Here is a 16,595-nt window from a genome sequence, read left to right on the forward strand (position 1 = left end):
AGAGATGGTAAAGGGCTTTGGCAGCATGCTGAGGCCGGGTATGGAGCCCACAACCCTGTCAGTACCAATATCCCGGCGATCCCGGTATCAATATACCGCTGAGCCACCAAATAATGAGCATCACGTTGGAATTTCATTCATGATTTCTTATGAAAAGCCAGTTATAACCCCTCCCCCCCAAGAGGCATTGTGATTGGATTACGATCAGATCACTCAAACCACATTCGGAGGTTGTCAGAGACGCATCTCCATCACGTTTAGAGCCTGTTTACACGTGGCATTACCAGTGTTTTAGGTGATCAGATCACGTTCAGATTAAAAGCCAGGAGTAAACACCCCCAGGACGCATTGTGATTGGATTACGATTGGATCACTCAAACCACATTCAGAGGTGGTCAGAGACGGATCTCGTCCACATTTAATACAAGGGTAAAAGAAATGCGTTTCCATCAGACAACATGTTAATACGAGCAGGGCCGTTTCCATTAGAAATTGTCGTAGGTGTGGCTTTTTTTTACACTGGAAAGGATAATCGGATGTAATCTGGTCAGACTGGAGATGCATTTTAATGACAAGTGTAAACAGAATCCGGTAAAGTAGGGCCAGATACTGCCCGGATACAAAACACCCAGGTGTAAACATGCCTTAAAAGTAGACTATCATGCTTAAACTGGTCAAACCTTCTCCTAGCCCACAGATCTGTTACAGAACGGACTCAGCACTGCTACCCAGCAGCTATTTAATACATTAATAAATAAATAAATAAATGCGTATCACTTACTATGTAAATCTAAGCGAAATTAAACTATTTAAAATTCATGTTAAAATGTTAACAGTTTAAATGAATAGAATACATTTTAAATCAATGAATTAAGTGGTAATTCTAGTATAATAATTATTATATTACATTATTTTCTATTATTTTCTGTTCTAGATTTGTTAGAGAGTCTGATTGAATTCCCTCTTGTCTCTGTTATCTGATCCAGCATTTTCTGTTAGTATTGGCTCAGTTGTGGTACTGGCTATCAGATCAGTGCCATCTGTATGCATTCTCTCTCTCTCTCTCTCTCTCACTCGCTCTCTCGCTCTCTCACACACACACACTGTGAGAACGCATAGCAGGACTAATCTCACCTCTGTTGCCCCACTGTGTGTTCTCATTGACATTTCTGGATGGATTCACATTCCCGTTATCCGTCCATTTATCTGTGATCCATTATTCATTGGGAAAGAGCTTATTAAGAGCATAAAAGAGTAAAACCGAAACCCACTGGGTTTAATCGGCAGGTAAACCCAGGGGCAGTGGCAGTCTACCCGGCTCCATTTCCTCACTGTAATTTCCTAATAAATGTAGCCGCAGTTAAAACCCAGTAAACCGGCGGAGGTCCCGATGCCTTCCTTCCAATTACGCAGTGAAATATGGGGAATATGGGGACTTAGTTACATGCGTGAGTGACTTAACACTTCGTTATTTGTCTCTCGCAGCCTATTTTGTTTGTTTGCGTGTTTTGCGCTCGTGTATGTGTGTGTGTGTGTGTGTTCTATGTTTACGCCCGGTCAGAAGCATTATCCCGTGTTTATTCTCATTCGCTCTCGCTTGTTTTCTCAATAGACTTTTAATTAACTTCAGACAACTGCAGCCTCAGTCATTCGAGGCGGCCTGTCTCGCTCTCCAGCCTCAGTGGATTTAGACCGGGCGGAGAGATGAGAGTCTGCTTCTGGAGGAGAGGAAAAATCAGCGATGTTTTTAGCGCTGCTCTGATCCGTTCTCTATTTTAAGGATTGGCATTGGCACAAAGTTCTGCGGCTAATTTTAGAGTAAAGTTTCTTGGGGAAATCTCGTCACTGGTGCCTCAGCAATATCAGCTGCCTGAGCCGGACGCTGCAGGTTCACCTTCGCCAGAGCCTTCCAGTGCTTCCAGTCTTGACTTGTCTGGCCTACCTTGTTTGGACTTTCCGATTTCTACGCTTGCCTGGTGGTCTTAGTCGAGCTCAGACTAAAGCATGGTTGGGTTGGCTCGCAATGTAAAAAACATTTTCTATTGGATGGTTCGGAAGCTGAGGACGGCTATCATCACAGTTAAACAACAGAAGAAGAAAAAGAAAGGGTGAAGTGGTAGAAACGAGCAGCGGGACGGACACACAGGTAGGTTATATCTGTCAGAGAAGATGTAACCATTGCAGGATGAGGACGCGTTCCTTTAGTACATTGAAACTCTTCTCAAGGTCTGAGCTGAAAGCTGGCTATGCTGGGAGTAAGGCTGTAATATCAGCAGTTTAGTGGAACCAAATCAGTCTGTTCATTAAGTTTTTCAGGGGACGGCGACCTGCCAAATTGACAACAGGCCGTTAGATGCAAACCAACCAGTGTCAAGTATAGGGAGATACGTATAGGGAGCCCACGTAGGTGATGACGATGAGACGTAGGTAAATCATGCAGTTCTTTAGTGCACCCACTGAACTGCAGTCTGAGCTCAGAACTAACCAAGTAACAAAATCATCAGCCGTGGTCTGGACCTCGGTCTGGATTTTCAGGGGTAAAAACGCCCACATTCTGATATTATGTGAGTATTGGTGGTTCTTGCTCCGGGGCTCCCCCTACCGTCAGGAGGTATAATTAGTGTTTTTCAGCCACTGCTCAAAAAAGACATGCTTCCATGTATTTCCGGAGAACTGAGAGATACAGAAGCTACAGCTGAAGGTAGAGAAGCATGTGGGCTGAGGCGGTAGAGTCATACTACAGGATTTTTCAAATATGCACAGTTCTGGTGAGTTCTGGTGAGCATTGTCCGGCCTCCTTTAGCAAAGTTCCTCAGAGTACAAATGACAGAGATACCATTCTTCCTGCTACACACTTCCTGTTTACAACCTTTCCTCCCAAAATTGGAATACATTGTTTAAACCATGTATGTCCTTTCGTGTGTATATATCCCACTGGGGAATCCTTCTCTCCAGTATCTGCAGCATTACAAGTTCTATTTATGTTCAATTAGCTGAAACTATAAGAGTATTGCTGCTGTTCATTAGTGGATTAGGGAGCTTGCTGTGTATCTTCCTATGAAAGCTAACAGCTAATCTTAGATTATAGCATAACACTTTTTAATTATTATTGTTATTATTATTATTATTATTATTATTATTAGTCCACTTTCTCCAAAACAGCTGTCAACTTGCCTTCTGTTCTATTAGCAACAACTGTTTTGGAGTTCTGAGATATTGATCTTTGTAAAAAATAAATAAATAAATAAAATAATTCAATTATATTTATAATATAATAATAATAACAATGATTATAACAATAACACAAATACTAAGAATAATAGTAATAATACTAAAAATACTAATGGAAACATAAACATAACCCTCAGCAACCCTAAGCAAGCCAAGGTGACAAGGAAAAACTCTTTCAGGGTTGGGGGGATCACTTTGGATCACTAACAATCAATTATTAATAAAAAAAAAGTCTGCTCAGGTGTGCTGATCATCATAATAGTAATAATAATCATCATTATCATCATCATCATCATCATTTCATTTAAATTCATTTCGAAGCAAAGGCCGTTTAGGGATATGTTGGGTGTGCCAGCTCTGTGCTGCTTGGCTGTGGGCAGGTGGGCAACCTGGAAACGGTCTCCGTGGAAACGGGAGGCAGGGAGGATGTCGCCTCGTGGAGAGGAAATGCAAGCACTGGCATGACGTGCGGGGGAGGGATTAGAGAGGAAACAAAAGTGGGATTACACACGGACACACAAAAACACACACAGGTGTGTATTGCTATCTTTGTGGGACTTTTTGCTATCTTTTCCACTGACCCCTGTTTAGTTTAGTAATGCCTAATAACTAATACCCAGTCCATATTGTCACTGGCACACAAAACTTTGTATCTTGAAAAAGGCAATTTTACAGGGGAAAGAAAAAACCTTTTGTAGCATTTCTGTTGGTCGATTCATCATGAAATTCTAATACAGTGTAAAGAACAGTCAGATTCACATCATGTCAAAAAAATGAAAATAGGAAAAAATTGAAGATACGAGGTTTAACCTCATTAAATGACACATTTTGGATGTTTTATGTTTTTATAGAAATATTTTGGACATGTTGTTTAAACACAAATAAAAATGTCATGATGTTCATGATTTCTGTCATCGTGGTCCCCAAAAAGCGCTAAATACACACGCTCACACACACACACACACCAACTCCAGCAGAGAAATGAGAAGTGCTACTAAGCCCCAGAGGAAACGGGTGGTTTGAGATCAGAAGATCAGGCAGAGACAGAGACACAGAGACAGAGAAAGCTATAGTGCGTGTCGTAAGTTAGAGACAGCAGACGCTTCAGGCACAAAGGACAGCTCTACCTAACTTCATTAACACGGAAGAATAAACTGTCCCAAGGAGGCACCTCCGTTAATACCAGACACAAATAGGTGGAGCACGTCTCTCCACAGCTTCAGACAGACAGCGAGCAAGACGGACAGACTGATGATTCTCTGCTTAAGATGTTTGAAATTCTCCTCTCTCTCTCTCTCTCTCTCTCTCTCTCTCTCGCTCTCTCTCTCTCTCTCTTTCTCCATCTGTTATTGTGGCTGTGTTCTGACTCAGTAGCTCTGGTGATTGAGTTTAATCCCAGCTGAGCGTGCTGTAGAGAATGAAGGGGCTCTCTGCAGTGGGCCTCAGTGAGCGCAGGAGAGAGAGTCCACACCCCAGTGCTGCCCAGTGATCAGGCCACTCAGGAGGCATCTGAGTGACACTTAATGGACAAACCGACCCGGGCTATTTGAATGTTAAGTATGTATCGCCCCCGAATTCCAGATTAACCTCATGAAGGTGTTGTTAATTTGCTAATTTGTTGAGTCACTATATGTCCAAATGTTTGTGGACATCCCTTCTAATTAGTGCCTGTCGTTGACACGGATGTTCACAGCTTGTCCTGTGCCCCTAGAGAAGTGCTGCCGATTGAATAGGACTCTCTGGAGCAGATAAACATGAACCTTAAAGCACTGGCACCATGACTAATGCCAGGCGTGGGCTAGAGGGGTATAAAGCCCCCAACTCTGAGCTGTGGAGCAGTGGAATAACTGTGTTCTCTGGAATGATGGTGCTGCTTCATCCAGTACTTTTTGGGATGAGGTGGGGTGGTGACCATCCATCATTCTGACTTAACTAGTGCCGACTTGTTGCTGAGTGCGATCAAATCCTCACAGCAATGCTCTGCATCAAAATCTGTGCGAAAGCCTTCTTCCCTGGACAGTAGAGACAGTTACTCCAATAAAAACAGGATAAGCTCTTTTTAATACTCTTAAATTTTAGAAGAAACACTGAATGAGCAGGTGTCCCAATACTTTTGTCTATTTAGCGTAAGGGTGCTTTCACACCTACATTGTTTGTTCTGACACCTTCAGACTTCTGAACCAAAATAGCAGGTGTGAAAGGTTCTTGTTCAGGACCAGCTGAACCATAGTTCATGGTTCTCTCACCAGTATGAGAAAGAGGACACTAGCCGCCTGGCTAAGCAGCTAAAGCCAGTAGAGTGGACCCTAGCCTACCAGCCACAGAGCGAGAGCCATCATAGAGACTCAGCTTTATAGAAGTAGTGTGTTGGTCCGGTCCGTAGCCAGTAGCGTCCTCCAGGTCTTTAACTTCTAGGCTAACACTGGAGACACTCTCAGACGAATTCAGACCCCTCTCCAGCCTTTCAGGTGTGAAAACACCCTAAATGCAGCTCATTAAAAGTGGACAGTACAGGGTAGGACTTTCTAGTAAAGTGGAGGGACAGTAGTGTCCTCCAGGTCTTTAACTTCTAGGCTAACACTGGGGACACTTATAGAAACATTTGGCCCCCGGTCCTGACTTTCAGGTGTGTAAACGCCCTAAATACAGCTCATTAAAAGTGCACAGTAAGTGGAAGTACAGGGTAGGTGTTTCTAGTAAAGTGGATAACCACTAGCGTCTAAGCTAACACTGGAGACACTCTCCAACGTATTCGGACCCCAGTCCTGACTTTCAGGTGTGAAAACACCCTAAATGCAGCTTGTTAAAAGTGGACAGTGAGTGTATGTACGGGGTAGGGGTTTCTAGTAAGGCAGATAGCCAGTAGCGTCCTCCAGGTCTTTAACTTCTAGGCTAGCACTGGAGACACTCTCAGACGAATTTGGACCCCGGTCTGGCCTTTCAGGTGTGGAAATGCCCTAATTGCAGCTCATTAAAAGTGGACAGTAGCGTCCTCCAGGTCTTTAACTTCTAGGCTAACACTGGAGACACTTATAAAAGAATTCAGACCCTGGTCCGGCCTTTCAGGTGTGAAAACGCCCTAATTGCAGCTCATTAAAAGTGGACAGTGTAAATAGGGGGTAGGGGTTTGTGGTAAAGTGGAGGGACAGTAGCGTCCTCCAGGTCCTTAACTTTACTACCTCTAACTAATTAGGCTATCACTGGGGACACTTATAGATGAATTCTGACACCATTCCAGACTGTCAGGTGTGAAAAGGCCCTAAATGCAGCTCAGGGTACAGGGTAGGGGTTTCTAGTGAATAGCCAGTATTACTATCGTCCTCCTGGTCTTTAACTTCAAGGCTAACACTGGAGACACTCTCCGATGAATTCGGACCCCAGTCCTGACTTTCATGTGTGAAAACACCCTAAATGCAGCTCATTAAAAGTGGACAGTGAGTGGAAGTACAGGGTAGGAGTTTCTAGTAAAGTGGATGGACAGTAGCGTCCTCCAGGTCTTTAACATCAAGGCTAACACTGGGGGCACTTATTGAAGAATTTGGACCCCAGTCCAGACTTTCAGGTGTGAAAACGCCTTTAAATGCAGCTCATTAAAAGTGGACAGTGCGTGGAAGTACAGGGTACGAGTTTCTAGGAAAGTGGAGGGACAGTAGCGTCTAGGCTCCAACTGGAGACACTCTCAGAGTTTGGATACTTTTGGATTCTTTCGCGTGACGACAAGCAGACCGCTGAGGTCAGTTGCTACACTCTGTAATCCTGGTCTTGATAACGGTGAGGTGTCTATTGCAGTGCGAGTCGTACAGGACTATAATAGCCTGAGCTAATCTGCAGTTTATCTTACACACACTTCTCCCTTCCGCTCTGCTCTCACTCCCTCCGTCTGATTTATACACTTCGGGTTAGCTCCATTTATCCTCTGTGCTGAGGGAGACAGCGGCCGACACATGAAGACACATGGCCGTCCGGCCCAGACCTGTGTGTCAGCCTAGAGATACTGCTACACACACACACACACACACACACAAACAGTAAGACAAAATACTGTCTGATGGAGACAAGATGGAGAACTCTAGCAGAGAACTAGGAGAGGGAGACGCGAGAGGGAGAGGGACGCAAGGGGACACAGGAGTGGGACGGGGAAGCGAGTCCAGTATGTGTGGAACACAGATCAGACAGACTGATAAAGGAATTGTCTTAACTTTCACAGAGAACTGGCCAGACGCTCCTCTCTGTGACACTTTTGGGGGGCTCCTTTCAGACTAACTGAGCCTTCACCAGAACCTCAGTAACATCTCAACAACATCAAGATCAGTGATGGAGACTTTCACTGACGACCTCTACTGAATCCAGCAGATCTTCACTTTACTTGGAGTCCCGGTTCAGATCTGTAGACGTTCACCTGAGGAATCATGGATCATCTGACAGCTCTAATAAAGACCAGCTCAGCACCCTCAGCCAGCTGCTGCTATAGACCTGCTGCTGCTGACGCCAGTCTGGAACTGGAGCTTAGGCTGAGATTAAGGGGGCGGAGTGAGGGTTAGGATTAGGGTTTTAGGTTTTGGGTTGAGGTTATGGTTAGGACTAGGTCCAGGACGAGGGTTAGGATTAGGTTTTAAGGTTGAGGGTTAGGATTAGGAGCAGGGTTAGGATTAAGTTTTGAGTTGAGGTTAAGGTTAGGATTAGAACCAGAGTTAGGATTAGGTTTTTAAATGAGGTTAAGATTACAATTAGGCCCAGGGTTAGGATTCGATTTTGGTTTAAGGTTAAGGTTAAGATTAGGATTAGAACCAGGGTTAGGATTAGGTTTTGCGTTGAGGTTAAGGTTAGAATTAGGACCAGGGTTAGGATTCGATTTTGGGTTAAGGTTGAGGTTAGGATTAGGGCCTGGATTAGGGCAAGGATTAGGTTTTAAGGTTAGGATTGGGCCCATATGAGGGTTAGGATTAGGTTTTAGGTTGAGATTAAGATTAGAATTAGGACCAGGGTTGGGGTTAGATTTTAGGTTGAGGTTAAGATTAGGATTAGGAGCAGGGTTAGGATAAGGTTTTGGGTTGAGGTTGAGGTTAGAATTAGGTTTTAAGGTTGAGGTCAAGATTTGGATTAGGGCCAGGGTTAGGAATAGGTTTTGAGTTGAGGTTAAGGTTAGGATTGGGGCCAGGGTTAGGATTAGGATTTGAGTTGAGGTTAAGGTTAGGATTAGGTTTTGAGTTGAGGTTAAGGTTAGGATTAGGTTTTGAGTTGAGGTTAAGGTTTTGATTTGAGGTTAAGATTACAATTAGGACCAGGGTTAGGATTTGATTTTGGGTTAAGGTTAAGGTTAAGATTAGGATTAGAACCAGGGTTAGGGTTAGGGTTTACGTTGATGTTAAGGTTAGAATTAGTTTTAAGGTTGAGGTTAGAGTTAGGATTAGGACCAGGATGAGGGTTAGGATTAGGATTTGGGTTGAAGTTTAGGTTAAGGTTAGGCCCAGATTAATGGTTAGGATTAGATTTTATGGTTGGGGTTAAGATTAGGATTAGGGCCAGGATGAAGGTTAGGATTCGGATTGGGTTTTAAGGTTGAGGTTAAGGTTAGGATTAGGACCAGGGTTACGATTAGGTAAGGGTAAGGTTGGGTTAGATTTTTGGTTAAGGTTGAGATTAGGGTTAGGGTTTAGGTTCTGTTTAACGGAAGACAATATGTCTAGTCGGTGTAACAATAATAAATGTACTGAATATCAGTAGATCATCAATAGAACATTTTCAGGACAGATAAAAGCCTGGATGCTTGTCAATGGATCTTAAAGGTAGGCAGGTCAATCTGAGCCATACTTGAAGGGTCAAATGTAATCTAACAGGTCATTAAGGCCTTTAGGAGCATCTGAATATTAGAACCAGGCAGGTTGGATCTGAGCTCATGGTATAGTAGTAGTAGTAGATCTCCAGGACCAGGATTGGGCATCCTTGCTCTGCAGTAAATATACAGCTTCAGGTTTTGAATAATGAAGGCGAATGTCATTACTGTTAAACTGTACACAGTAATGAAATCTATAATTAGGGCTATCCCACAAGTAAGGCTTACTGGACAAGAATCAATAGAGTAATGATCTCTAAATGTCAGCTGAAAAAAAATGCATCAGTCCTAATAGTCCTGTCTTTAAATGAGTTTGACCCCACATTAACTTCTCACAGCAGGCATTTGCTTACTGTGGAATCTCGGCTCTTTTCCGAAAAGAAGAATTTCAGCAGGTCGGACGTGAAGCGCTAATCAGACGTGTCTGTAGGAGTTTCTGTCTCCACTCAGACACTAAATATAGCTTCAAATGGTAAAGTTTTGAGATGCTTGTGCCAAATCGTGTTCAAAATCTGTGCTTAGATAGGCGGTCAAGTCTGACTTTCTCACACTTCTGATGTTTTCTAACGAAGCATCCGCATCGCATCCAGGAATAGCAGCCGAGCAGATTTTCAGCTCTAATTTGGATGATTGCATATGCGGCGAGGTCAGCAGCCGATCAATGCCAATTGTGTGTCTCGTATTTTGGTCGGCAGTCAACATTTACAGTCAAACAGACTTGATTTATGTACAGCGGTCGTGATAGTGGTTCTATCTCTACAGATACGCTATAGGGACAAAAGTATTGGGACACCTGCTCTTTCATGGTTTCTTCTGAAATCAAGGGTGTTAAAAATAGTTGATCCTGCTTTTGTTGGGGAAACTGTCTCTACTGTCCAGGGAGGAAGGTTGTCTTTTGTAGGAGCCTTGCTCTGAGGATTTGATTGCATTTAGCGGCACAAGCATTCTAAAGGATAAAGGATAAAGGTGCACGTATTCGTCACTGTACAGTGTGGACTGTACAGCGAAATGTGTCCTCCGCATTTAACCCATCTGGTAGTGAACACACACTCACACACACACACACATGTGTTAGGGGCAGTGAGTACACACACACACCCAGAGCGGTGGGCAGCCAACTCCAGCGCCCGGGGAGCAGAGAGGGTAAAGGGCCTTGCTCAAGGGCCCAACAGTGGCAGCTTGCCGAGCCCGGGAATCGAACCCACAACCCTGTTATCGATAACCCGGCGCTCTAACCGCTGAGCCACCACTGCCCCACAACATTCTCATTCTCATGTTGGGATCAGGATGTTGGATAATCACCACCCCACCTCACCTCATGCCCAACTTCCCGTTGGACAGAGTCCCATTCCAAAAATATTGGATGAGCACCATCCATCATTCCAGAGAACACTGGGGGGCTTTATACCCCTCTAGCCCATGCCAGTATTTGACAGGTTGCCAATAGGTTCATGTTTATTTATTTATTCTCTGTTCCCCAGGCAGAATTGATGTTATTTTTAAAATTGTAATAATTTATTAAATAAATATTTATTTATTTATTTCATCATTTTACATAGTTTCAGCTTTGCAGAACATTTGATCACCCTTTTACAACAACACTTTCACTTTAAATATTACTAAAGGTAGAGAGTCCTATTATATTGGCAATACTTCTCTACAACCACCAGACATGCCACGGGTGTGCACTTGGGTGCAGCTTAAAGTAGCCGAACAGTGGCATTCATTAGTAGGGGTGTCCACAAACATTTGGACATGCGTTGAATTTTGACTGAACGTTTCCGGCCTGTTTGCTCGAGCACAGGGGTCACTTGCTTGGTCCACAGAGGGCCTGTGTGACTACAGCTTTTCAGTCCAAGCAAACAGGAGCTCCCTGCTAATTGCACAAGTGCGATCAGGTGAGCGTCGGCCTGATTGGAATGAAAAGCGCTGCAGCGCTGCGTGAAGAACACTGATGACCTCCATGCAGACAAGCAGACAAGCAGCTCCTGTGTCTTTCCATAGTTGGCTGTCTGCATCGGCCCGTGCATCGTCTTAGCTCGTGTAAAAACAGCAGCGTCTCAGTTTAGCACTTTAGCACAGCGCCTTCCTAACATTTCCCAACACTTTAGCTTCGAGTTGACTGTTTAGCTACGTAGCTACTGAAACTGCCGATCTCACGCTGAAACACACGCACACACATTCACACGGAAAAGGCCCAAAGTGCTAAGCATTTCATGCCAGTTTCAGGCACCAATCAGATGGCGCCTGAAATCTGTTAAATCTGTTAAAAAACACCAGCATGCCGATTATAGGTCACTTAAAAGGCATTGACAGGTTGGCCGAATCCGTGTCTCCATCTCCATCCAGCGTCTCCAAAGTGTGGAAACGTAATCAGCGCCTTCTGGGTGTCAGAAACAATCTCGCTCAGTTTTTTTTATTATAATTTTTTTAATACAGTGAGAATTGGCCCGCGGGAACGGGATGTCGTTTGCAATGCACATTACTCCTAATGGCCACACCATTAAAACGTAGCTGCCCTTAAATTAGCCCCGCTCGCCGGAACGCTGGCTTGGCAGCTATTTCGGTAACATTGCGCAATTTATTTTGCGTATAAACCGTTGCTCTGGACGGCGTTCAGGCTGCAGACAAAAGCCTGGCATATATATCTCTAGAACTTAGCATACATCTCCGTGGGCAATTAGCGGCGTGAAAGCCTCATTCAGCCGACTTGTTCTTGGAGTATAAGTGTCAGGGCCACGACGCTCTGTGATTAGCGAGCACGGAGCGAGGAGGGGAGCGCAGGTGGCTGTTGGAACGCTGCCTGGGCGCGTGCTGGCGAGTGGGAGTTAGCACCCTGGTCCCTTGCAGGTAGGTGACAAGGGGGCAGGTGTGAGTGGGTGAGTCTGGACACAGCCCAGCAGATCCTGGCTGAGAGATTTATGAAGAGGGCACGAGAAAATAAGAGAGAGAGAGAGAGAGAGAGAGGGAAGAAAATGAACCACCTGTTTTGATCTTCCACTGCCTGTCGGCACAGCTGAGTCCCTCGCTGTCTACAGAAATGCAGACTAAAGACCCCGCTCTTTGTCGCACTCTAATTATTGGTCGCTTTATCGATTTATGTAATGCATGAAAAATCTGCTAAAAATATGCTAATTAGCCTGAGATTCCATTAGATCTGTTTGAGAGAGTTAAGGGGTTTGTCATGTAAAATGCTTCTAAGAAATAATGAGGGCATTTACAGAGAAATATTTGATACACTAAATGGACAAAAGTATTGGGACACCTGCTCGTTCACTGTTTCTTCTGAAATCAAGGGCATTAAAAAGAGTTAGTCCTGCTTCTGTTGGAGTAACTGCCTCTACTGTCCAGGGAAGAAGGCTTTCTACTAGATTTTGGAGGAGCATTGCTGTGAGGATTTGTTTGCATCTCTGAATGCAAGAGCATTAATCAGGTCAGGATATTGGATGAGGGATCACCACCCCATTCCATCCTCAACTCCATCATCATTCCACTGCTCCACAGCTCAATGCTGGGGCCTTTATACCCCTCTAGCTAAGGTGGCATTGAGCAGCATGGTGCCAGTAGGTCGTTTTCTATTGGCAGGACTTCTCTACAGGAAGCTGTTTGTGTGTGCATTTGCACATCTGTGTCAACAATGGGTGCATTTCTGCTTCAGCAATTGTGTCCCCATCATATTTTCTTGCACTTCTTTCTTGGTTGGTTCTCTCTTGAAGGGTTCTTCTGCTTCTACATGTAGAATAATAGCACGAAAAGCCCAGTTTTGAATATAGGCCAACTGAACCCTAATTCCTGACCTTTTGACCTCTTTTGTCCTGCAGAGGCTGGCCAGAGAGGCGGAGCAGATACAGATGGAGCATCCCTGGCAGGACAGCATCAAGGTAAGCTGGTTTATATTTGCGGGTTTCTATTCCCGTCTCGCTGTCGTGTAGCCTGGAGCCGCTGTGATGAATTAGAATGACTCATTTTAATCGTCGGCTCAGTGTATTGATTCAGACATTATTCAGATGGCATGGTGAAGATTAGTGATGCCTTTTAGGAGAAATGATGGATTTTTAATTATTGTTTCAAATATATTTTAAACATCTGGTCGCAGCTGTCCCTTCAGAGCCCGGAGTACAGCATTGACCTATAAAAGGCTTCTGTTGTAGCCAGTGTTGTGAGGTTGATAGAGCTTTACAGGACCCTGGGATGAATCTCCTGTAGTGGAATGTGAAATATTGGATCCCGATGGAAAGCGAGCGATCGAATGTAGCATGATGAAACCTAAACCCGAACCTAACCTAGCCTAAACAGTCTAAACTTACTTAGATACCTACTGTATGTAAACCTAATTCTAACCTTAATTCTAATCTAAACCTAACTTAAACCTAACCTACTACACCTAAACCTAAACCCAACCTAAACCTAACCTACTACGCCTAAACCTAATTCTAACCTAAACCCAACCTAAACCTAACCTACTACACCTAAACCTAAACCCAACCTAAACCTAACCTACTACGCCTAAACCTAATTCTAACCTAAACCTAACCTACTACACTTAAACCTAATTCTAACCTAAACCTAACCTAAACTTAACCTACTACACCTAAACCTAATTCTAACCTAAACTTAACCTAAACTTAACCTACTACACCTAAACCTAATTCAAACCTAAGCCTAAACTTAAAGTACTGTATCTAAACCTAATTCTAACCTAAACCTAACCTACTACACTTAAACCTAATTCTAACCTAAACCTAACCTAAACTTAACCTACTACACCTAAACCTAATTCAAACCCAAGCCTAAACTTAATCGACTGTGTCTAAACCTAATTCTAACCTAAACCTAACCTACTACACCAGATTGAGAATTTGTTTGTACTTCTGAGAAACACCCCAATGCTTTGCCATAACATTAAAACCACCTCCTTGTTTCTGCTCTGATTGCGATGTTATGGCTGATCGCTGTACGTCATTGTCGTTAACTTTAAAATAGTATGATTAGCAACTGTTCCGTCCCAGTGGGATTCTTCTACAGATGTTCTACAGATGTTCAAACTATTAAAGGGCCCATATGCTTTTGTTTTTTCCCTGATATCCACTTATGACATTTGAGTGTCTTTATGTATTAAAAATATAAACAAATGAAAAATATAAAAACATAAATCACAATTCATTTTACACCATTATTCAGCTTTCCATTGTCCCTTGGAACCAAACAGTTTTTTTTGGTTACTGTTCCTTTAAGGCTGATATTTGTGACTGATCTGGCTGCTCTGATTGGCTGCCCTGTATTGAGCATTGTTTAAAAAACAGTCCAAGCTGAAACATTCAAAAACACTCAGGAAAATGTAGTGCTAATGGGTGGAGCTAAACTGCTATTGGCTGAAATAGTGGATATATGCAAATTATTCATTTTTTGTGACATCACAAATACAATGAATTCTAAATAAGATGTTTTTTATCTGCACCTTAAGAACCTGCTGGTAAAGCTCAGCTGATTCTGTACAGTGTTACTGAACAAGCTTAGGTTTAGGTCTAGGATTAGGTTGCAGGTAGAGTTTAAGGCTATAGTTAGAATTAGGGGGGGCATCTACAAAGGTTCTGCAGTGGGACCAGTGGTTCGTATGTGACCTTCTCAGAAACAAAACAGAGGCCTGCATGTTTATATCAGCTAATGCTGCAGCTGAACACACACACACACACACACACACACACACACTTCGCCGTACGGTGTCGGCTGTCTCCAGGGAGACGGCGCTTGCTGTCATGCTACACTTCCTACAAATGGAATTTTAACCCCGTGGCTCCCGCGGGATATTTGAGAAAAGACTCTAAAACTAATAATTATGAGACCTCCTCACCGAGAGAGCCCATCACTGTTCATGCCTGCTTAGCCACCGCACTCGCAGGGGTGGAGAAGGGGGGTGATGGTGAGGGAGGAGTGTGCTGCCTATCACCCTGCACACATGCAGCTTTGGGTGGGAAACCACAGACCCCAAACATCTTTCGCCTAGAGCTCTGCAGGAACACACTCATGGAGTGTGAGCTTAGAATATGAGGCTGTGTTCACAAAGACCACAAAACATATATGCATGAGGAGGCTTTCTTATAGGCGTGTTTGAGGGCAGACGTGACGAGTGGTCTCGTCTGTTGTTGGGGTCTTACCTGGCTACATTTTGGAATGGTCATGAAGATGTGCAGAATGTTCTAGCTAGTTATGCAAGAGCTGAGCAGCACTACTTTTGGGTGATCTGGAGAGTTAAAGGAATAGTTGGCTATAGCCATTAGCCATTTGTGCTGATGCTGCTAACAATGGCTAGAAGCTAGTAGGCAACACTTTTACTCCCATGGGAAAAACCCATGGAGTAATCCGGGCCTGCTAGTGGTTCTTCTGTACAGACATAAGTGAAAAGGGCAAGGATCCACCTGCCCTGCTTCAGCTCCTATTGACTGATGAATGATCATGGCCTTCACTTCTTCTGTGATGGGGGGGAGGGGGGGGGGTCTACCAGGAAGACACTGGGAAGACCCAATTTAAATATATTAGACATTTCATTAGGACTTGGGCTGGAGTTGTGGGTGGCTTCTGCTTTAAGCCTGAACTGAATTAACCCTTCTTGATGAACAGAGAGAGGATTGAGGAGCTGAGAGGAGGAAAATAAATCCTGACATTTAAATGTGCAGTAATCTTTGTAAATGCCATATTTTATGTTTTACATTTTCATATATGTATTAGAAAAGCAAATGAACAGTCATTGTGTTGTATAGTTTGCAGAGGTATGTCTCTAAAGAGGATGTGACCATATTTACACCAAGAAAATAAAAAAAAACATTAAAAAAAATTCTTATAAGATGAGAGATAAGATAATTCTTTATTAGTCCCACAGTGGGGAACTTCACAGTGCCACAGCAGCAAAGGGATAGCAAGACACTAGACAAATGACCAATATATACACAATATAAATAATAGAAGTCAAAAAAACTATATTATTTACAGATTATTTACAGGAAATTGCAAATTAACTCTTAATTGCACGTCGGGAGGGGGGGGGGCTATTGCACATTGTATTTTTATATTGCGGGACCTCTATTTCCTGAATGTGTGTGTAGTTTAAGTGTGTGTCTATGTGGTCCGCTGGCAGCAGTGCTGGTTGTAGACCAGAAGTGCTCAAACATTAGCATGTGACTGTATATAATAAATAAATAAAGTAGAATTTGTTATATTTTGATTATGACTATCAGCATAAATTAGATTAGTAATGAACCTCTTACTGCAGGAAGGCTTATCACACACTAAGGTGTATTACTGAGTAACTACAGGGACTTCTGTGCAAACTGGTGGGGCTATTCTTTAGTAATAGAAGTTTGTAAAAGCACTTTCAACCCACCGACGGGACACGGGCTGTTTAAGGGGTAAACTAGTTATGTTACTAGTAATTCAGTTGTATATGACAATAAAACCTTGTGTTATTTCTCTGCTATTAATTGAGAAATTAATAATTGAGAATTGATGCAGAATGTACAGTTATTTTGCAATATTT

At 43.3% G+C, this 16,595-nt stretch overlaps 1 protein-coding gene across 4 annotated transcripts in view; it reads left to right on the forward strand.

Moving 5' to 3' along the window:
• The window catches only part of cacna2d2a (calcium channel, voltage-dependent, alpha 2/delta subunit 2a), a 295,606-nt gene that overhangs the window by 121,168 nt on the left and 157,843 nt on the right, over nt 1–16,595 (forward strand). For all 4 annotated transcript variants that reach the window (XM_072684877.1, XM_072684878.1, XM_072684879.1 and 1 more), the window contains exon 4: nt 12,886–12,945. In XM_072684877.1, coding sequence (XP_072540978.1) covers nt 12,886–12,945 — 60 coding nt within the window. The remainder of the gene's footprint in view (nt 1–12,885; nt 12,946–16,595) is intronic.

Source organism: Salminus brasiliensis, chromosome 7, assembly GCF_030463535.1.
Source record: "Salminus brasiliensis chromosome 7, fSalBra1.hap2, whole genome shotgun sequence".
Lineage (NCBI taxonomy): Eukaryota > Metazoa > Chordata > Actinopteri > Characiformes > Bryconidae > Salminus > Salminus brasiliensis.